Source organism: Carcharhinus amblyrhynchos, chromosome 7 (assembly GCF_965287045.1).
Source record: "Carcharhinus amblyrhynchos chromosome 7, sCarAmb.v2.hapA, whole genome shotgun sequence".
Taxonomy (NCBI): domain Eukaryota; kingdom Metazoa; phylum Chordata; class Chondrichthyes; order Carcharhiniformes; family Carcharhinidae; genus Carcharhinus; species Carcharhinus amblyrhynchos.
In genome coordinates this window covers 69797859-69820530 of record NC_137330.1, presented here as the reverse complement: position 1 = coordinate 69820530, position 22672 = coordinate 69797859, and the positions used below count along the sequence as shown (strand labels likewise).

Here is a 22672-nt window from a genome sequence, read left to right as displayed (position 1 = left end):
AGGTTATTGGGCATGATTTTCCAGTCCCGCCCACACTGAGACCGGAAATTTTTACCTGAGGTCAATGGACCTTTCAATGGTCTGTCAAATTTTCTGTCCCATTTACAACGATCCCTGCTACAGGCAGGACAGAACATTTATCCTGTGGTCTTTGATGGGGTTTTGCAGAAATGCCGTCTTCATCTGAATGAGATATACAGTGATGCAAATTAGATAGCCATCATGGCTGTGAATTCAAGTTTAGTTTAAAGTTTTAAAGTTTATTTGTCAGAGTCACAAGAGGCTTACATTAACACTGCAATAAAGTTACTGTGAAAATCACCTAGTCACCCACTCTGCTGCCTGTTCGGGTACACTGAGGGAGAATTTAGCATATTCAATTCACCGAACCAGCTAGTCTTTCGAACTGTGGGAGGAAACCGCAGCACCCAGAGGAAACCCATGCAGACACTGGCAGAACATTGACTGCTGCACAGACAGTGACCTAAGGCTGAAATTGAACCTGGGTCCCTGGTGGTGTGAAGCAGTAGTGCTAACCGTCTGCCAACACGCTGCCCTAGTTACTTTAGTCCAGTGATGGGCAACCTAGATTTGTGAGTGAGCTACATGAGTGGCTCTCCTTCATCTCAGTGGGCTGCAAGATTGAAATTAAGCACATTCACTAACCAGGAACTCATGAATAAGATTAAATACATTTAATACACTTTGAATATTTCATAACGAGTTGTAGAAAGTACTTATTCATTCATGTATTAATAAAAATGCCATGAACTTCAGATGGAAAATAAACAAAATAAACATTTACACTACCTTACTCAAAGTAAGAAACACAAATATCCACCTGTGTCAAAACCAATGTGTTTCCTGGGATAGGGTGATTTTATTAACTGTGTTTGCATACTTCGAATTTGTGGCACATGCTGATTGATCTGTGGCTGCACGGCATTCAATCAGTACATGCCTCAATTCACATGCCCTTGCATTATAGGCCTATCACTCAAGTAATACCAGGAAAAGATGCATACGGATGGAAACCAGTGCAGTCTGGCAACCCTGTGTGTGGGCAATGTTCAACAAATTGCCCCATGGGCCGCATTCGTAACCCTCATGGCTGCCTACTGCTACTTTAGTCTGTTTTTCACAAAGTCTGTTTTTCAAAAGCTCAATTCATATTTCCAGCTGATGAACTAAAGATAATTATTTGGCATAAAGCACACCTTCATAGCACTAGGTTCCAGGGATAAACGGTTTGTGTTATAATTTATTACAAAACCCAATATATGTATTGACTTGACTTAAATACCTGTTTAACCGTTTCTGACCTATTTTAAGTTTAAAGCGTTCTTAAAATATAAAGGAATTTTCTATACTAATTATATAAGATTAGTGAATGGGTTAACATTGATAATCACCGATGTAATTTTTTATCTCTGAAAGAAAAGGTGATTACAGTGAATATTAAAGATATCTGTCTAATGTACATTAAAAACTAATATAATTAATATTTTTGTTTCCTTTTGACCAGGTGACAATAAGCTGCTTGGAGACTTACTAGTGTTGGCAGGAGCTACATTATATGGAATTTCCAATGTCTGTGAGGAATTCATTGTGAAGAACTTGAGTCGGGTGGAGTTTCTAGGAATGATTGGACTGTTTGGCTCTTTCTTCAGTGGCATACAGTTGTGAGTTCTCTTCTCTGCTTTACAATACATGGCAACCAAATGAACTAATAGCCAGATTCGATTGATTTTTGGAGGAATGTAACTGCAGAGCTTTTTCCTCCACCACAATCACTGTATTTCAAAGAACCTCACAGTGCATACTGTTGTGTAGAGATGAGATAAGATGCCAGATAAATGAAGCTATTCTTTGGAAAATATTTCAGACAATTTACTGTTATACACACCACAGGTAATTTTCTGACTTCATCTCAAATAGTGCACCATTTCTGATATCATTCCCGGGTGCCTGAAACAGAAAGATTTTTTTTTTTAATTTGCCTCTGTTAAATTTTAAGTTTTGTATTATTTTTGCATTCATCAAGTTATTGTTTGATTTTGTAGTGTAATGGTTCTTTTTTCAACTTTTTCACCTAGTGTCTCAAGTCAAACACTCAAGTCATGTGCCAAAATTATTCCCATATTAGGCGTGCAATTTCATACATAACACATTAGTCTCTGTATGTAGTTTTTTTGCAACTATCAGATAAAGTGCATACCTTATATTTGTTAAATGATAGGCATGATACTGAGTAATGGTATTACATTCAAACTCTACTCTCGTTACTGTCATTATCTGGATAGATGTTTCAATGAAATACTGAGGTGAATACTGAAGTGAAATATCATAGTCACTTGAAGTGCTGTCATTAAATAACATTAAATGATGTCTTCTCTGAGGTGGACTTAAAATATTACTATTCCATGTCTAGGTTATTATTTATACCTCAGCCAATATCAGTAAAAAGCATATTATTTAGCTACATGCAGAAGATAAGGATATCAAACCCATTTACTAGTTTAGCTCAGGATTATTAATTCACATTAATAGTGAAATACTGGTGCTCTCATTTGATTGATTTATAATTTGGCCATTAGTACAAAGTTAATCTAAATGTAATTTAAATAATTTACAAGGTTGAACTTAATAAAATTCTACTCAAGGGGTGCAGGAGATAATGCCATTATTTTGTAAAGCCCCAAAGTGTTTTAGCGTAAAGACCTATGTATTGCTATATTTCTAGCTACTGTATAAATAGGGTAGATTTATAAAGTTATTAGATAATTGTGTTGACTCTTTGGGCCCAATTTTACCATTGCGGGGTGCGAAAACTTGGTAAAATCGGGTGTGAGGCCATTAACATGATCCGCGTCCGTGCAGATGCCCACTTTACTAAGGCCCGAAAATGGCCACAAAACAAGTGCAACGGCAATTTAAATGCATTTGCCACTCTTACCAGACTTTACCCCTTTACTATCATGTTTGCCCATACAGATTCGGTGCAAAACAGGCATGCTCGGCAAAGGTCTGTTTCGGGTGCTCCAGCTTCTGAAGAAGTAAGATCAGACTTCTCTAACTCAGATCAGTGGTGGGGGGAGGAAGGGAAGGTGAGCCAGATCATTCTCTGGGTGGGGGAAGAGAGAAGGAGATGGGTCAGATGTATCTCTGGTGGGGGAAGGAGGAGGGAGACCCGATTACTCTCTGGTTAGCGGGGTAGAGAGCCAGATGGTTTTCTGGCCGGGGGGTGGGGGTGCCCAGTTGGATCTCTAGTTGGGGGCTGGACAAGGGAGGTCCGCTGCCACTCTGCAGGTGATCAGTGGAAGGGAACGGGGGGCAGAGGGTCAGTCTGGATAGCGGGGGGTGGGTGGATAAGGGGGACAGTTATGTTGTGGGGGCGATGTCTGTGGGGGCCATTGCTTCTGACTTTTGTTCCCAGGCTGCTTTATCCATTATTTTGCGGCCTGGGAACGATGTGACAGGGGCACGTTTTTCAATTTTTTTCTCACTGAGCATGCGCAGTTCTGTGATTCAGGTGTGATAAGCCCCGCCACAGTGCAATTCAGACTCATGACTTTTTTTTCAGGCTAAGTACGTACGGGGGCACCAGAGAACAGTTTTCCAAGTTGGATCTGAATTGTGCCCACATTCAGTACTTCGAATCGAAATGGTAAAATTTTATCATAACCAAATTCATGTCTCTAACCCTACCTCACAAGGCCAAGCTTTCCTTCACCCCATGCATCATAGTAAAATATGGTTTTGTCACCAAATGCATAGCAACTGTCCAGCGAGCAAGAGTGAATGTTTAGGCTGTCAGAAGTCAATGATCAGCGTCAGAGGAGGCTTGACAGCAAGCACCAAGAAATGGGAAGGACCTTTGGAAGCAATAGTGAGGGGATTCCAGGATAGGGGAGTAGGGCACAAAACCTTTCTGCCCTCCAGACACAGAGTACTCCTATTCTTCCTGGCTTGGCAAAATAAAGTTTTTAGCTAACACTCAAATCACCGAATCACACAATGCAGAAAAGGCCCTTTAGCTCATCGGGTCTGCGCCAACACTTGAGAAATACCTGACCGGCCATTCCATTTATCAGCACTTGGCCCATAGCCTTGAATGTTATGACATGCTAAGTGCTCATCCATGTACTTTTTAAAGGATGTGAGGCAACCCGCCTCCACCACCCTCCCAGACAGCACAATCCAGACCATCACCATCTTCTGGGGAACAAAGTTTTTACTCACATCCCCCCCGAAACCTCTTACCTCTCACCTTGATCTTGTATTCCCTAGTGATTGATCCTTCAGCTGAGGGGCACAACTGCATTCTATCCACTATATCCATGTACCTTACAATCGTGCATATTTTGATCAGGTCGCCCCTCAGTCTTCTCTGCTCTAACGAAAACAACACAAGCCTATCTAACTTCTTTTCATAACTTAAATGTTCCAGCCCAGACAGCATCCTGGTGAATCTCATCTGCAATCTCTCCAATGTAATCATCTCCTTCCTATAATGTGGTGACCAGAACTGCACACAGAACTCCATCTGTGGCCTCACCAAAGTGCTGTGCAGCTCCAACATGACCTCCCTGCTTTTGTAATTTATGCCTCGATTGATAAAGACAAGAATCCCATATGCCTTTTTCACCAACCTACTAGCATGCCCTTCCACCTTCAGAGTTCTATGGACAAATACGCCAAGGCCCCTTTGTTCCTCAGAACTTCCGAGTGTCATGCCATTCATTGAATACTACCTTGTCAAATGATTCCTTCCAAAATGTAACACCTTACACTTTTCTGGTTAAATTCCATCTGCCACCTATCTGCCCATTTCAACATCCTGTCGATATCTTCCTGTAGCCCAAGACGCTCACCTTCACTGTTAACTACCCAGCCAATCTTTATGTCATCCACAAACTTAATAATCCTATGCACAATATGGTCATCAATGTCATTTATATAAGACTAAATCCTATCTTATTTTACTAAATCCTTTCTCCCTCAATCCAAAACATCTTTTTGCAACTTGTCTAATTCTTTGTCCATAACAAGCTTAAATTGTACCATGTTGTGGTCGCTATCATTAAAATGCTCCCCTAGCACCACCTCAACTACATGCCTTGTTTCATTCCCCAGAATTAGGTCCAGCTCTCCGTCGCCGGACTCTCTACATATTGACCTAAAATGTTCTCCTGTACACATTTCTAGAAATCCACTCCATCCAAGCCTTTAACACTATGTCAACAGAAAATTATGTTGAGAAAGTTGAAATAACCTAACATTATCCTGTTGTTATTATTTTTACACACCTTAATGAATTATGCACATGTTCACTCCTCAACATCCTGCTGAGAGTGTGGGAGTCTGTAACAAATACCTATAAATATGGCTGCCCATTTTCTATTTCTAAGCTCTACACACAAAACTTCATTCGATACCCTCTCCAAGATATCATCTCTCATTACTACAGTAATTGATTCCTTAACTAATAATGCAATTCCCCTCCTCTTTTACCTCCTCCCCTGTCTCACTTGAAGTTTCTATACCCTTGATTGTTGAGCTGCCAATTATGCCCCTCCCCAACCATAACACTGTGATGACTACCAAAGCACAATTTCATCATCAGTCTCAATCCCGAACACATCTGTTTTGCCTGTGATACTCCTGGCATTATCAGGGGCCTCTTCATCCTCCTTCCAGCTAGTGATCTGGTTTTGCCTGGCGAGAAAACCAGATAGTGACTTTTATGTTCAGGCGTGGGTTAAAATGTGATCAGATTTCATTCATTAGGAGACCTCTATTTGCATTGATTCAGGCACTCATCAAAGCAGTGGTGATAAAATCAGAAATTGTCAGGAACAGTGTTAGGAGTGGAGCCTCTCCATATTTTAAGTGCTTTTCCACTCCACTTCTGTTGAACAGTATGAAAATTCCCACTCCGCACCTCAAAAAAGTTTGTATGTTAAAATTACAAACAGCAATATTTAGGATTAGGTATTGCTGATGAGGTTTATTAATAATGATAGTACACGTGCATAATAACAGACTACCATTTTAATAATTCCAAACAGGCACAGGTGGTTAGATAATTTGTCACATGTGGAAGTTTTGTTTATTTTCAGTAATTCTTGCATGCAAGTAACAGATCAGACTGGACAAATTAATTTGGAACATTTTATACCCATGCCAAATTTCTATGGAAGAGTAAAGTAATATGAATGTTTATGGTTCTCAAACATCCCCAGTTATGTCCAGCACTGTCCATAGACCCTCGGCCTAGCAGGGTACTTTCGAACAACATCTTTCTCTGGGGTTCATCCTCTGTGTGCGTAGCAGGCCCTGTCACCCCCTTCCTCTTGATGATTCAGCTCCAGCCTTTCACAAGCCAGGCACCTTCATTGACATCATCTTCCTCTTCTCCTTCTCTCTTGGATTTAAGTGAGAAGAATAACAGAATCACCAGGCTTCATGTTCCTGCCTGGGTCCTCGGTGCAGTATCAAAGAGAGAGACTTGACTTTTCTCCTAAGGACCTCTCTTTGCCCATTCATCATCTGTAGCAGCCTCTCAAAACCCATTGACTCATGCCCTGGCCACCACATGGATGCCTAGCTCTTAATATACACACTGGTTGGGCAAGGCCTCATGCCCCACCTTGCTTCACACCACATAACTGAGTGCTGATAGCTTTGGCCACTTTGCTGCATCCTGTCATTCAAACTTCACTCCAAAGCTTTATGTTCAACCTGGTCAATGAGTAACACCTGTCATTAAGAGTCTCATTGCGGAGCCAAGGATTAGGAGCAGTCTCCTCTGGCAGTGAGTGTACCATTGCCAAATGTCTGAGGGAATGTATTTGCTTTTCAAGTTGTGCACTGGTATTGGCATACCTTGGCAGTCATCAATTTTGGAAGTCCGTGTGCAAAGAGTTAAATAGAATCACAGAATCATAGAATTCCACAGTGCAGAAGGACGCCATTCAGCCCATCAAGTCTGCACTGACAACAATTCCAACCCAGGCCCTATCCCCATAACCCTCCACATTTATGCCACTAATCCCTCTAATGTACACATCCTGAGGCACCAAGGAGCAATTTAACACAGCCAATCAGTCTAACCTGCACATCTTTGAAGCATGCTGAGCATCAAACAGTGGACTGACATAAGTGCTACAATGAGATGACTAGTTTGAATCCTCAATTGAGCTCAAGCTGAATGGTCTCAGCTGCAATGGGGTACTTACTGATCATTGTTCCATTAGCCTGGTCCTTGACAACAACTCATCTCCAGAAGCACCCCACCCACTGATTGCATGGAACTGTCAGCCAATGCTGACTGCCCAACCCCCTACTGTACTGATGCCTGTGCCCCAGGTTTCCTTTGCCACTGCATAGCCCTCCCAAAAAGCCCATGGCCCAGCAACAAAAGGCATCCTCCAAAATGGTGCTGTTCAGACTTGTCTGTGAACTCCCCAATCCTCTTGAACTCATCTCCGCGCTCCTGACTCACCCCCTGTCTCTCTGACTCCCCTCTGTCCCTCTAAGTTATCCTCCTATCCCACTGACTCACCCTCCTGTTCCCATGACTCACCCCGTGTCCCCCTGACACACTCCCCCCGTTCCCCTGACTCACCCCCATCCCCTGCCTCACCTCCCCATCCCCCTGACACACCCTCCCATCCCTTTGACTCACTCTCCGTTCCCCCGACTCACTCCCCATTCCCCTGACTCACCCTCCTATCCCCCGACTCACCTTTCTGTCACTCTGACTTATCCCCCTGTCCCCCGACTCACACCTCTATTTCCCAGTCTACCAGTGTCCCCTGCACCTCAACTCCCGTTCCCCCTCTGACTCGACCCATGTGGCCCCTGACTCAACCACTGCCACCCCTCCCCCAAAGATGTGGAGCCATTCCGTGAGCGCTTTGCTCATCTCTGAGCTCCCCTCAGAGTTTGGCTTGCCAGGTGCACGCTTTTGAAAACCAGTTGTGCTTTGTGCAGTTCTGACATCATGCTGCTGTGGATGCATCTTTTAATGTGTGGGTATGATTCTGGCCCAATAATGATACGTTGATGTCTTACAATGGGGTCCCCAATCTTGAATGGCAGGAGATGTGGCCCACCGCTGATGGGATCAGAGGACAATCACTTCCTGGTTTCACATCAACATGCTATTTGACTTTGGTTTTTCCATGATATTTTCCACTCTCAGCACCAAACCTGTGCAACATGAATTCTTGGGAAAATCCTGGCCAAATTTCATTTGAAGCTGATTGCCTTATAAAAATCCATCATAACTTCCTTGATTTTGTACTCTTCTTCAAGCTGAGGATGGTCTATGGCATATACCCACTTTCTCAACCCGCTCTGCAGCCTTCAATAATTTGTGTTTTATATACCCTCAGGTCCCTTTACTCCTGCACCCTTTTTAGAATTATCCACTTCATTCTTTATTGACCTTCTTCCTGCCAAAATTTCCTTGCCATGTGGCTGATTATTCTATCAGTTTTCTTTATTGTCTTGAAGCCAGGGGGCACAGCCTCAAGATAAAGGGGAGGCGGTTTAGAACGGAGTTGAGGAGGAACTTCTTCACTCAAAGGGTGGTGAATCTCTGGAATTCTCTGCCCGTTGAAGTGGTGGAGGCTGCCTCGCTAAATATTTTTAAGAAGCGGGTTGATGGGTTTTTGATAAGAGAAGGGATTAAGGGTTATGGGGAGAGGGCGGGAAAGTGGAACTGAGCCACGACAGATCAGCCATGATCTTATTGAATGGCGGGGCAGGCTCGAAGGGCTAGATGGCCTACTCCTGCTCCTATTTCTTATGTTCTTATGTTCTTTTCCTCACCTTTCTCATGCTTCCAAGTTTAGTGGCATCTGCAAGTTTTGAGCACCCAAGTTTAAGTTATTGGTTTAGATTTTAAAAAATTAATACCACTCCCTAGAAAATATCACTCTTCATCATGTTCCAGTCCAACTAACACCTATTCCCCACTACACTCTGCTTCCTGTCACTCAGCCCATTTCATACCCATGTTCTCGGTGTTGTTTAGCACCTGGGTTTCAGCTATGCTGACAAGGTTACGTGCATTTTTATCAAATGTCTTTTGGAAATCCATGTGCACCACATTAACTGCATTACTTACTCTACCAGCATAGGGCTCTATTTTACCATTTTAATTCTAAATGCTGGGCGGACTTGAAACTGGGAGCATCTCAGATCCGACGTTTAGACCTGTTCTCAGGTGCCCTCATGCGCACTCTGCCTGAAAAGCTGTCAGCAATTCCGAATCGCACTACCTAAGCCTGTGGGCGGGACTTAACGCACCCAAAATCCTGGAACTCCAGTCGGCGCCTCCAACTGCACAAACACAGAAAACAAATAGAATGTGGCGCCCCTGCCACAACACTCCCGGGCCACATAATGCCTCCCACTGGCCCTCACAGACATTGCCCCACCCCCACAACATTACTGACCACCTTACCCCCACCCCCCCACGCACCCGACCATCCAGACCAATCACAGGCCCTGCCCCCATTTCCCCTCCACCAATCTCAGGCAGAGTGGCAGCGGAGCCCCCTTCCCCCTCGCTGATCTCAGGCAGAGTGGTAGTGGAACCCCTTCCCCACCACTGATCTCAAGCAGAGAGCCCCAGATACTAGGCACCTACCACCTCACTAACTGGAGGATCCGAATCAGACGTTTAAGGAGCATGTCTATTTCATGCTGATTCTGGATGGATGAACGCTGTGGTAAAGGGGGAGGTGCTGGTAAAGTTGGGCGTGTAGCCCATTAAGTAAATTTAGATAAGTCGCCGGGACTGGATGGGATGTACCCCAGGTTACTGTGAAGAGATTGCAGAGCCTCTGGCGATGATCTTTGCATCATCGATGGAGACGGGAGAGGTTCCAGAGGATTGGAGGATTGTGAATGTGGTTCCTCTATTCAAGAAAGGAAGTAGAGATAGCTCAGGAAATTATTGACCGATCAGACTAACCTCAAGTGGTTGGTAAGTTGATGGAGAAGATCCTGAGAGACAGGATTTATGAATATTTGGAGAAGTATAGTATTATCAAAAATAGTCAGCACAGGCAGATCGTGCCTTATGAGCCTGGTTGAGTTTTTTGAAGATGTGACTAAACACACCGCCAATGGAAGAGTGGTAGATGTATATGTGAACTTCAGCAAGGTGTTTGATAAGGCCCCCCATGCAAGTCTTATTGAAAAAGTGAGGGGGTATGGGATCCAAGGGGACGTTGCTTTGTGGATCCAGAACTGGCTTGCCCACAGAAGGCAAAGAGTGGTTTTGAATGGGTCTTTTTCTGCTTGGAGGTCGGTCACCAGAAGAGTGGCCCAGGGATCTGTTCTGGGAGCCTTGCTGTTTGTGATTGTTATAAATGACCTGGATGAGGGATTGGAGGGATGCGTTGGTAAGTTTGCCGATGACATGAAGGTTGGAGGGGTTGTGGATAGTGTGGAGGGATGTCAGAAGTTGCAGCGAGACATAGATAGGATATAAGACTGGGTGGAGAAGTAGCAGATGGACTTCAACCCAGATAAGTGTGTAGTGGTTCATTTTGGCAGGTCAAATGGGATATAATATTAAGGGTAAGACTCTTAGCAGTGTGGAAGATGAGAAGGATCTTGGGGTCCGGGTTCATAGGACTCTCAAATCAGCTTAGCAGGTAGAGGATGTGGTTAAGAAGGCGTCTGGTGTACTGGCCTTCATCAATCGAGGAATTGAGTTTAGGAGTCTGGAGATAATGCTGCAGCTGTATAAGACCCTGATCAGACCCCACTTGGAGTACTGTGCTCAGTTCTGGCCACCTCATTACAGGAAGGATGTGGAAGCCATTGAAAGGGTGCAGAGGAGATTTACAAGGATGTTGTCTGGATTGGGTGGCATTCCTTATGAGGATAGGTTGAAAGAGCTTGGTCTTTTCTCCTTGGAGAGAAGAAGGATGAGAGGTGACCTGACAGAGGTGTATAAGATGTTGAGAGGTATTGATCGAGTGGATTCTCAGAGGCTTTTTCCCAGGGCTGAAATGGCTGCCACAAGAGGACACAGGTTTAGGGTGTGGGGAGTGGGTACAGAGGAGATGTCAGGGGTAAGTTTTTCACTCAGAGGGTGGTGGGTACGTGGAATCAGCTGCCATCAGTGGTGGTGGAGGTGGATTCGATAGGGTCTTTTAAGAGACTTCTGGATGAGTACATGGGACTTAGTAGGATTGAGGGTTATAGGTAAGTCTAGTAGGTAGAGATGTTTGGCACAACTTGTAAGCCGAAGGGCCTGTTTGTGCTGTAGTTTTTTTATGTTCTGTGTATGCAAATTGATTTAAATAGCCGTTGCACCTGTTTCGAGCCCTGTCCTGATCACGGCCATTTTCAGGCCTTGGTAAAGGGAGAACCGGTGCAGAGGCAGGCACAGATCAAGCTACTTGCCTTACGCCTTACCAAAAAAGGACGCAATGTGATGGTAAAATCAGGCCCATATAATCATTATGACACAGAAGGATGGCCATCTGACATCCTTTCCAACATCTCTTTATCAGTTTTTATCCCAACCAATATCTTACCTATTTCCTCTTTATCCATTTGGCAGCGTAAAAATAGATGAAAGTACTTAATTAGTTCCTTAAGATTGCTCCAAGCATAGATCCTGAGCAACCCTACTCTTCTTTTATCATCATTTTACTATTTATGTGGAATCATAGACTTTTGGATTCTCTTTTATGATAGCTGTTAGTACTTCAAATACTCTGTTGTTGCTGCTCCGATTTTCTTTTCTTGCTTCTCCCCTGAATTTTCTGTATTCACCCTACTTCTCATTTGTATTACCAGCTGGCACTTTTTCTGCTTCATCTTACTGGGCTATATTTTACCATTTTGATTGTAAGTGCTGGGCAGACTTTAAACTGGGAGTGTTTCAGATCCAACTTTTAGGCCCGTCCTGAGGCGCCCCCATATGGACTCAGGCTGAAAAAATATCAGCGATTCCAAATCACGCTGCAGAAGTCTGTGGGCGGGGCTTAACATACAGAAAACCCTGCAACTCCAATCGGCTCAGACAAAAAGTAATGGAATGCACCTCCCCTGCCACATCCCTCCTGGGCCAGATAATGCCTCCCCCTGACCCCCACAGACATTGCCCCCACCCCCACAACATTATTGACCCCCTTAAACCCCCCCATCACCCAGATCGATCGTGAACCCCTCCCCCCTTCCCTCTCATTGATCTCAAGCAGAGAGCCGCTGGATTCTAGGCACCAACCTCCTCACTAACTGGAGAGTCCGAATCAGACTTTTATGGAGCGTGTCTGTTTCGCGCTGATTCTGGATGGACAAACGCTACTCACCTCACGCCCAATTTTACCAAATTCTTGTGTCTGAAAATGAGCGTGATGGTAAATGGGCACGAGGGTAAAATCAGGCCCATAGAGTCATTATTGAATAGAAGGAGGCCATTCAGCCTATCTGACATCCTTTCTAACATCTCCTCTTTATCACTTTTTAGCCAGTATCTTACCTCTTTCCTCTTTCTCTATCCATTTGGCAGCATTTGTTTCCTTGAAAAAGATAGGTGAAAATACTTAATTAGTTCCTTAAAATTGTTTGCAAGCATAGTTTGGCTTTTGGACCCTGAGCAACCCCACTCTTCCTTTTATCATCATTTTACCATTTATGTGGAACCATGGACTTTTGGATTCTCTTTTATGATAGTTGTTAGTACTCCAAATACCCTGTCATTGCTGCTCCTATTTTCTTTTCTCATTTCCTCTCTGGACTTTCTATATTCATCCTGTTTCTCACTTGCATTATCAGCCTGGCACTTCTTCTGCTTCATCTTACTCATGGGCCCTATTTTATCATTTTGATTTTATGTGTTGGCCGGACTTGAGTGTTTCAGATCCAACTTTTAGACCCGTTCTCAGGCACCCCCACATGCACTCAGCCTGAAAAAAAAATCAATGATTTTGAATCACGCTGCAGAAGCCTGTGGGCAGGACTTATCATACCCGAAAGTAAGGCCTTTGACAAGGTCCCTCATTGCAGACTGGCGCAGAAGGTGAGGTCACATGGGATCAGAGGTGAGCTGGCAAGGTGGAAACAAAACTGGCTCAGTCAAAGAAGACAGAGGCTTTCAGTAGAAGGGTGCATTTCTGAATGGAGGACTGTGACAAGTGGTGTTCCTGAGGGATCAGAGCCGGCACCTTTGCTGTTTGTAACGTATATAAATAATTTGGAGGAAAATGTAACTGGTTTGATTAGTAAGTTTGCGGACGACACAAATGTTGGTGGATTTGCGGATAGCGATGAGGACCATCAAAGGATACAGCAGGATATAGATCAGTTGGAGATTGGGCGGAGAGATGGCAGATGGAGTTTAATCCCGACAAATGTGAGGTAATGCATTTTGGAAGGTCTAATACGGATAGGAAATATACAGTAAAAGATAGAACCCTTAAGAGTATTGATAGGCAAAGGGATCTGGGTGTACAGGTACACAGATCACTGAAAATGGCAATGCAGATGGAGAAGATAGTTAAGAAGGCATACGGCGTGCTTGCCTTCATCGACCGGGGTATTGAGTTTAAAAATTGGCAAGTCATGTTGCAGCTTTATAGAACGTTAGTTAGGCCACACTTGGAATATAATGTTCAATTCTGGTAGCCACACTACCAGAAGATGGAGGCTTTGGAGAGGGTACAGAAAAGATTTACCAGGATGTTGCCTGCTATGGAGGGTATTAGCTATGAGGAAAGATTGGAGAAACTTGTATTATTCTCACTGGAGTAACGGAGGATGAGGGGAAACCTGATAAAAGTCTACAAGATTATGAGGGGCATGGACAGAGTGGATAGTCAGAAGCTTTTCCCCAGGATGGAAGAGTCAATTGCTAGTGGGCATAGGTTTAAGGTGCGAGGAGCAAGGTTTAAAGGAGATGTACGAGGCAGATTTTTTTATACAGAGAGTGGTAGGTGCCTGGAACTCGTTACTGGGGGAAGTAGTGGAAGCGGATACGGTAGTGACTTTTAAGGGGTGTCTTCACAAGTATGTGAATAGGATGAGATTAGAGGGATATGGTCCCTGGAAGGGTAAGGGGTTTTAGTTAAGTTGGGCAGAATGGTCGGTGCCCACATGGAGGGCCGAAGGGCCTATTCCTGTGCCGAAATTTTCTTTGTTCTTTGTTCTTTGAAACCCTGCAGCTCCAATTGGCACATGCGCAGACAAGAAATAATAGAATGCTGCTCCCCTGCCACATCCTTCCCGGGCTGGATAATGTCTTCCTGAGCCTCCACATATAGTGCCCCATCCCCATAACATTACTGACCCCCTTATCCCCCCCATCCCTCTGCCACCCAGACCGATCATGGGGCCCCCCCCCCTTTCCCCTTCTTGATCTCAGGCAGGACCTCCATTCCCCCTCACTGACCTCAGGCAGAGAGGCAGGTGACCGCCCCCCCCCCCCCCCCGCCCCCCCACCACCACCACCACCCCCACCACCACCACCACCACCGATCTCAAGCAAAGAGCCGTCCAACGCACGGCACTTACTTCCTCGCTAACTGGAGCGCCCAAATCAGTCTCTTGTGGAGCATTTCTGTTTTGCCCCGAACGTGGTGGTAAAGAGGGAAGTGTCAGTAAAGTTGGGCGTATAGTCCATTAAGTCAATTTAAAAGCATGCGCATGCATTTAAATGATTGTCATGCCTATTTCAGGCACATTCCCGATCGCGGCCATTTTCAGACCTCGGTAAAATGGGAGCTGACGCAGAGGTGGGCGGGATCACGCTACCCATCTCACGCCCAACTTTGCCAAGTTTTTGCACCCGAAAACAGGTGCACCTTGATGCTAAAATTGGGCCCATTAACTCCATCTTCACATGAGCCCTGGCTTTGTTCATCCTAGTTTTCACCTTCACAGGAATATAGCACAACTGTGCCTGAACTATCTTCCTCTTTAAAAGTTGTTCATTGTTTAATTGCAATTTTGTCTGCCAATCTTTGATTCCAGATTACCTTGATCAAATCCATTCTCATCCCACTGAAAATGGTCTCCCCCAATTCGCTCCTTGTTGTTCGTCCATAATTAACTTAAACCTGAAAATCACTATTTTCTGCCTATTCCTTGATTGACTTGTAATCCATTTGGCCCACCTAATTTCTGAGAACCTGATCCTGAAATACCTTGGTGGTTTCTTAGTTCCAACTAAATAAAATCAGTACATGGCCTCTCAAAAATGGTGGGCAGAATTCTCCCACAGCCACACCCGTGAGCGCAAAGACAGGAGGAAGTTGTGGATTCCAAACAGTGCAAGTCCAAAAATTATTTTTATGTGAATTTCCTACCAGCGCCCACCATGGCAGATCAGCAAACCCACTGGAGGCCATCATGAAACTGATTTGCTTCCCACTAATAGGATTCAGATGAAGGCTCGACTGGAATTTTCTACTCAGACCTGGTTCTCTGCGACGTCAAAGGGAAAACTTGCCAGCCCAGACCACGCCTAGAACGATGTGGCGGGCAGAAGTGGAGACTCACTTGAACAATGCCTGAAGCTGCCTGCAGAGTTTGGGATGGAAGCTGCCAGCAACCCTGGATCCTTGAATGGCACAGCAGAGGGCGGAGGGAGCATCTATCAGGTGGATATTCCAGATTTAGTGTGAATGAGGAGGTCCAGCTCCCAGCCTCAGAAAGTTTGTGGAGATCCATTTTAATTTTCTGCAGGCCTGCCTTCTTTCTTCAACAGCGGACCAATGATGTTGGGTGCCTTTTCAATATGGCACTCAACCATGATGGTGTGACATGTGACATCATGCCTGTTCTGCCGCCGAATAAGGCAGTAAACCCCCAGGTACAGAATTGAAGAGGTTGGGGCCAGAAGTTATGATGTGGTTTCCTGCTGGCCTCTGCACCAAGGAACACTCTCTTAGTAGGCCCAGAGAGGAGAATTCTGCCCTGTGTGTCTCCAGCATTGTAATGTTCCCTTTAATCAACATGTACACTCCTTTTTCCATTTTTTTCTTTCATTATCTTTCCTTCATTCCTTTTGGACTTCAAAGTGGTTTGATACAACTAAGCGGCTTGCTTGGCCATTTGGGAGCGCATTTAAAAGTCAGCCACATTGTTCTTGGTTGGAACAGTGGAGAATTTGTGACATCAGGTGGAGAAAGTTATTACCTCTGTCAAGACGATGGTCTCTGAGATACTTTTCTTTTTTAAAGCCATTCGTGGGACATGGGCACCGCAGGCTAGGCTAGCATCATTTCCCATCCCTAGTTGCCGTAGAGAAAGTGATGGTGAGCTGCCTTCTGGGAATGCTGCATTCCACATGCTGTGGGTTGACCCACAATGCTGTTAGAATATTGATTATGTACCATCAGTGGCATAACACAGTACTCTGCCCACTGGTTCCACAGTATTACATGAAGTGAACCACTCGTCATGGAACCCGACCTTTGCTGTGTCCTATGAACAGCAGTTCAGGACAGTAAGTGTCTTTATCTCTCAGGCCGCCAATAGGGCCTGGAGGCATACGGGGATGTTAAAAGGAGAAAGTGGCACTCCAAAGTTGCAGGCCTCTGTCTGAAAACAGTTCTCATGCACACTAATATCAGTATGAAAGTACCTTGCAGAATCAGAGAAACATTTTCCAGAACCTGCAAGCACATCATACGTTCATCTTGTTGCAATTTCAATTCTAGATGACAATTGAGAGTCTGTTCTGATAGAAATGCCAAATGATTTGTGTCAAATTAATCCCTTCATGCTGCCTCTCTGGGGAAAGACCAGAGACAACTAAAATAAATGTTCTTCCCAGACTAAATTGCTTATGGGACTCTGTACGAATTTTAGTAGCTGAAAACGTATTTTCAAAAGATAGATAGAAAAATTAAATCCTTTCTTTGGGGACATCAAGAATTAAGCTTAAAGGATTGATGTTCCACAGTTTTTATGAGGAGGTTTGTCTCTGATTATGGGCTACATTATGAGTATAGCGGTTGTATTAGTTTGTCACTCCTTTTAAAGGGTTCCTGATGGTGATTCTTGTAAATATTTGCAACTACGAACATAAGAAATAGGAGCAGGAGTAGGCCATCTAGCCCTTCGAGCCTGCCCCGCCATTCAATAAGATCATGGCTGATCTGAAGTGAATCAGTTCCACTTTCCCGCTTTCTTCCCATAACCCTTAATTCCCTTGTCTATCAGAAACCTATCTACCCGTGACTTAAATATATTCAACGAGGTAGCCTCCATCACTTCAATGGGCAGAGAACTCCAGAGATTCACCACCCTTTGAGTGAAGAAGTTCCTCCTCAACTCCGTTCTAAACTGTTCACCCCCCCCGCCTTATTTTGAGGCTGTGCCCTCTAGTTCTGCTATCCTTTCTAAGTGGGAAGAATCTCTCTACCTCTACCCTATCTAGCCCCTTCATTATCTTATATGTCTCTATAAGATCCCCCCTCATCCTTCTAAACTCCAATGAGTACAGACCCAGTCTATTCAATCCCTCTTCATAAGATAACCCCCTCATCTCCGGTATCAGCATGGTAAACCTTCTCTGTACTCCCTCCAAGGCCAATATATCCTTTCGCAAATAAGGGGAGCAAAACTGCACACAGTACTCCAGTTGTGGCCTCACCAGTACCCTGTACAGTTGCAGCAAGACCTTCCTACTTTTATATTCTATCCCCCTCGCTATAAAGGCCAACATTCCATTCGCCTTCTTGATCACCTGCTGCACCTGCAGACTGGGTTTCTCCTTTTAAAAAGATTATCACGTAACATTGTTTTTATATTTAATATATTTTTGATGACTTTTAAAGATATAAAGGAAATCTGTACTCCTGACAAGGACAGTTGCCATAATTTCTGTCCAAATAATTATCTGAATTTTGACCATGCATGGCACACAATTTTTCAACTGTTTGAGAAACCCCATCTCAAAGGGGCCAAAGCTGAGATCAAACATATCCCATTTTGACTGTTCCAAGGGCATTAACCAACAGTGTCAGAGCTCCAAATTGATGGAGTAGATATAAATGCTCCGAAAAGGTGGATAAAATCTGTTTAAGCAGCACAGTATCACAGTGGTTAATACTGCTGCCTCTCAGTGCCAGGTACCCGGATTTGATTCCCGGCTTGAGTTACTGTCTGTGCGGAATCTGCACATTCTCCCTCTGTCTATGTGGGATTCCTCCAGGTGCTCTGGTTTCCTCCCACAGTCCAAAAGATGTGCTGGTTAGCTGAATTGACCATGCTAAATTCTCCCTCAGTGTACCCTAACAGGCACCAGAGTGTGACAACTAGGGGATTTTCACAGTAACTTTGTTGCATTATTATTCATGTAAGCATACTGTGATACTGATAAATAACAGAGAATTGCTTGAGATTGAAAAGCATTGAATGAGCTTAATAAATGGGAGGTTCTCACGATCAAATGTCATGCGTTCAAAATATGTTGTGTTTTTAGACATTAGTTTTTTTCAGTTCTGCAAGGTTACTGAGGTTTGCCTATCATGAATATTGGTTGAGTGGCTATGGAGGTGGTACATGGATATGAAGGCTTCAGGGTGGTGATGGGGGGCATGAGTTAGAATGGAGGTCACATGGGGGTATGAGAAAATGTGTAGGGGATTGAAGGGTTGTGAGGAGTGAGGGTGAAAAAACCTAACAGCTTCTAAAACAATTGGGATGAAGTCCCAGAAAACTAAGGTGGGCTTTCTAACCAGCTCACATTTACCCAACTCTATGGCCACTATAATCTGCTTATGGAATTATTGGGCCTAAGTTTATCCTGCCCCGCCTCCCTCGAGTGAATTCTTGGGTTAATGGGGCCCTTTAGACAGAAGTAGATCTGTCAAGTTGGGAAATTTCTGAACTCGAGGTACCCACCCTAAAAGTGATAATCCAGCCCTAAGATTCAACTTGGAACATAAATGCTGCTTACTGCTTTTGACAAAAGGCATTGAATTGAAAGGCATTGGACAATGAAGATAGGCATACAGCATCAAATTTCCTTGAGCTCTAGTGGACAGATGCCACAGATTCTTTGCAAAGGGTGCTGATTACAAACACAGTCCAAATGACTGGATGCCACTTCTGACAAGCCTGCTGAAAATTTGCAGCCAACTGTAGCTAAAGTGAATACTGAAAACCATTGCTTCAGTGCTAACAGCAAAGTCTGGGCCAATAGAAGTGATAAGATTGATCAGATGGTGTCAATTCCCACTGGAATCCCCTGTAGTCCTAACTCTAGTGATTCTAAAGGATTGCATGCCAACAAAATGCTGGCTGAATTGGGTCCTTTAAGCGTTTTCACGCTGCATCATAAGCTTGAACACTTAAACCATGCATTGTTTGTCCTGGCGACATATGCCTTCTTGTAAAGTGACCAATTTGAAGTGTATTTCGAAGCTTCCAAGCAGGCTTTTTGGCTTTGCAGACAAATTCTCAGTCAATATTCCGTTTCTCTTACTGTTTCTCTCTCTCCCACATGCAACCTTCCCGAACTAGTTTGTATTTAAGATGTTCCAAAATTTGGTGTGGGCAATTGCCAAAAGAATGCATATTGCCTGATCCTGGAAGTCAGGTTCGTAAGTCACCAGTGAGTCATAAATCCAACTCCCACAAAATCACAGTGGCAGAGTGAGCTTGCAGTTATTTTGGCCTTGTGATTTGTTTCCTGTTTTATAATAGTGATGACATTTCAGAAATACTTAATTTGCCGTAAAGTGCTTTGGGCCATTTTGAGATTGTAAAAGGTGTGACAACAGCAGGCAAGAATGAGCCAGATCGCAGAGGGAAGCCTGTCTTACTGATCATAACCCCATTTTCTGTATTTTGAAAATGACCAAGAAAAACCACTGGTCCTAACAGTATAGAACACCTAAAGGTAACACCTTTGGGATTTTAAAACTTAAAAGAGTTGTTAACAAGACAATATACTTAAATGCAAAAGATCAAAGTTACTCAGTTAAAACAATCTGACGGAACAACCTCACAAAAACAACTTGGCCAGAACACAGTAGTTAGCACTGCTGCCTTACAGTGCCAGGGACCTGGGTTCAATTCCTGGCTTGGGTCACTATCTGTGCAGAATCTGCACATTCTCCCTGTGTCTGCGTGGGTTTCCTCCGTGTTATCCTGTTTCCTCCTATAGTCCAAAATACATGCTGGTTAAGTGCTAATTTCTCCCTCAGTGCACCCAAATAGGCACCGGAGTGTGGTGACTAGGGAATTTTCACAGTAACTTCATTGTAGTGTTAATGCAAGCCTATTTGTGATACTAATGAATAAACTTGTAAAAAACTTATAAAAGTAAGTTGCTTTCTTTGCAACAACTCCCTTATAGATTTTAAACTATAAAAATCCAGTAATATAACCCAAGGCAGGCAATGACTCATTTTAGTAAACATTTCCACTCCAAACCTTTAGAAACAGACTCCTTTCTGGAATCAAAGGGCAGAATTCTCCCATTCTGGGACTAAGACCATAGCAAACGGGATGCAGAGTGTTTCCTGCAGCAGAGACCGGTGGGAAACTACGCTAAATCTTGTGGCCCCATCCTCATAGTTAGCCAAGTGGGTGTTTCACACCGTATTCCGTAGTGGGGAGGCCTGATGAAGCATAGTCTACCCATCATATCCAGTGTCATATTGAAAAGGTGCCCAACATCACCAACCTCTATTGAAGAATGATGATGGACCTCCCAAAAATGGATTTCCAGGAACATGCTGAAGCTAGAGATACCAGTTCTTGAAGGCCCCTACAAATGCGCCCCCCCCCACCCCTCCCACTGATGTGATTTATGGAGCCTCCAACTTTCAACTGTGAAGGAAGCCCCAGACTTTGATTAGGTGAGTCCTGACATCTGAATGCAATGTTGTTCCAGACGTGTTTTGGACCAGCATGTTTTCCTGCAGGTGTCGCTGAGAACCAGTCATATGTTTATGTTGGACCTTCATCTACATCCCATCAGTGGGATGCAAAGCAGTTTCATGCCAGCATCCATCAGGTTCCCCCAATCTGCCATTGCTGAAGATACGATAGGAAGCTCACACCCATGTGAAACCTATGTTAAAATCCCAGCAAATTCAGCCCCTCCTTCTCATCTCAGACTCCATTGTCCTCAGACACCTCTCTGACCTCAACTTTTCCAAATGTAAGAATCTTTTATAATTTCCTCTTTTGACTCCAGTATTGGATCAACAAAATTGAATGTCCTTTGTGAGTCCCTTGTCACTTTGAAATTCAACAGCTGAATGGTCAAGTCCATACTTACCTTATAATACAAATTTTAAACCAGACTTATTCATTTGTAAATTCAAACTCACTGTAGACTCTCATTACAAATTAATGGACCTTATACCTTTACCCTTTATCTTTCAGCTCTCATAGACAAACTGTCTCCAATAACTCTCCCCAATAACTAGCTCTGACGAAGTGGTCATCCTGACTCGAAACGTTAATTCTGTTCTTTCTCCACAGATGCTGGCAGACCTACTGAGATTTTCCAGCATTTTCTGTTTTTGTTTGATTTCAGAATCCATAGTAATTTGCTTTAACTCTATTAACCTATCCCTAGCTTAATTAATCATGGACAAATACCATCATGTTCCCAAAAAAAGCATCACGAAGGTGCTATTGAAATGCAGACCCTTTCTTACCTAGATCCGCAAACAGCACAACAAAGGCTGGTCCTGATTAGGAAAGCAGCCACTGCTTTATAAGATTTGATGTGGTTAATTTAATGAATTATTTATTTCCGATTCAAGTTATTATTACAAAGGATGTGAGGCTATGTGTATATTTTTGTATTTCTGTATTCATGTACAGAATCTGTGTGTGTAAGAGTAAGAGTAAAGTTGTGTCTGTGTGTGTCCAGGATTAGTCAAAGGAGAGGTTGTTGGAATCGTTTTGTCTGTTGAATCTAAGGGATGAAAGATTAAAGGTGTTACCTTTTTGCATTTTATTAAGAGGCCTTATGGCAGATTTTAACTTATAAGTAAAAAGAGTAGATTTGAAATTTGCATTTCACAATAAGTGTTGAAATTAATCAGTAGCTGCTGTACTCTAAAGGATATTTGCATTTTGCAAGAAATTTGTGAGTAAATAGGCATTTTAACATTTTATTGATTCAAAAATAGGACTGAAATAAAAACATGAATGGTTTTAACATTTGGAGACCTGAGTTTGCAAAGAGATACTGGAAGACAATGGAGGACTCGGATGAAAGGGGTGATAAGGGTATTAATGACAACGAGGCTTCAGCCTGAAGCATCCCATGCCAAAGTGTATCTTAGTGAGGACATTAGTGTGGGTGTTGCGCGAATGTGAGTTGCTGTGGGGCAAGTCCTACTGAAAGCCACCTCCTATGTGTTTGGAATGTGCTAAAAAAGCTGTGAAAGTCTTTGATGAAAAGCAACTCAGGTTTGGGCCAGGAAAATATTTACCCTAAGAAGCAGTTGGTTTTTAGTCTCACTTTGGAAATTCAGTGTACATTTATTCTGGAAGTCATGGATTGAACTTCTGTTTAACACAAAAGCTATTTCTCAATTTCCTGAATTTTATGATGAAAGAATCCAGAAGGGCTGATACCAGAAAGATAGGGGATTTTCACAATAAGTTCATTTCAGTGTGAACATAAGCCTACTTGTGACAAATAAATAAACTT

At 43.5% G+C, this 22672-nt stretch overlaps 1 protein-coding gene across 1 annotated transcript in view; it reads left to right on the top strand.

Moving 5' to 3' along the window:
• The window catches only part of slc35f1 (solute carrier family 35 member F1), a 334841-nt gene that overhangs the window by 244848 nt on the left and 67321 nt on the right, over nt 1–22672 (top strand). The window contains exon 5 of the mRNA XM_080193321.1: nt 1526–1682. Coding sequence (XP_080049447.1) covers nt 1526–1682 — 157 coding nt within the window. The remainder of the gene's footprint in view (nt 1–1525; nt 1683–22672) is intronic.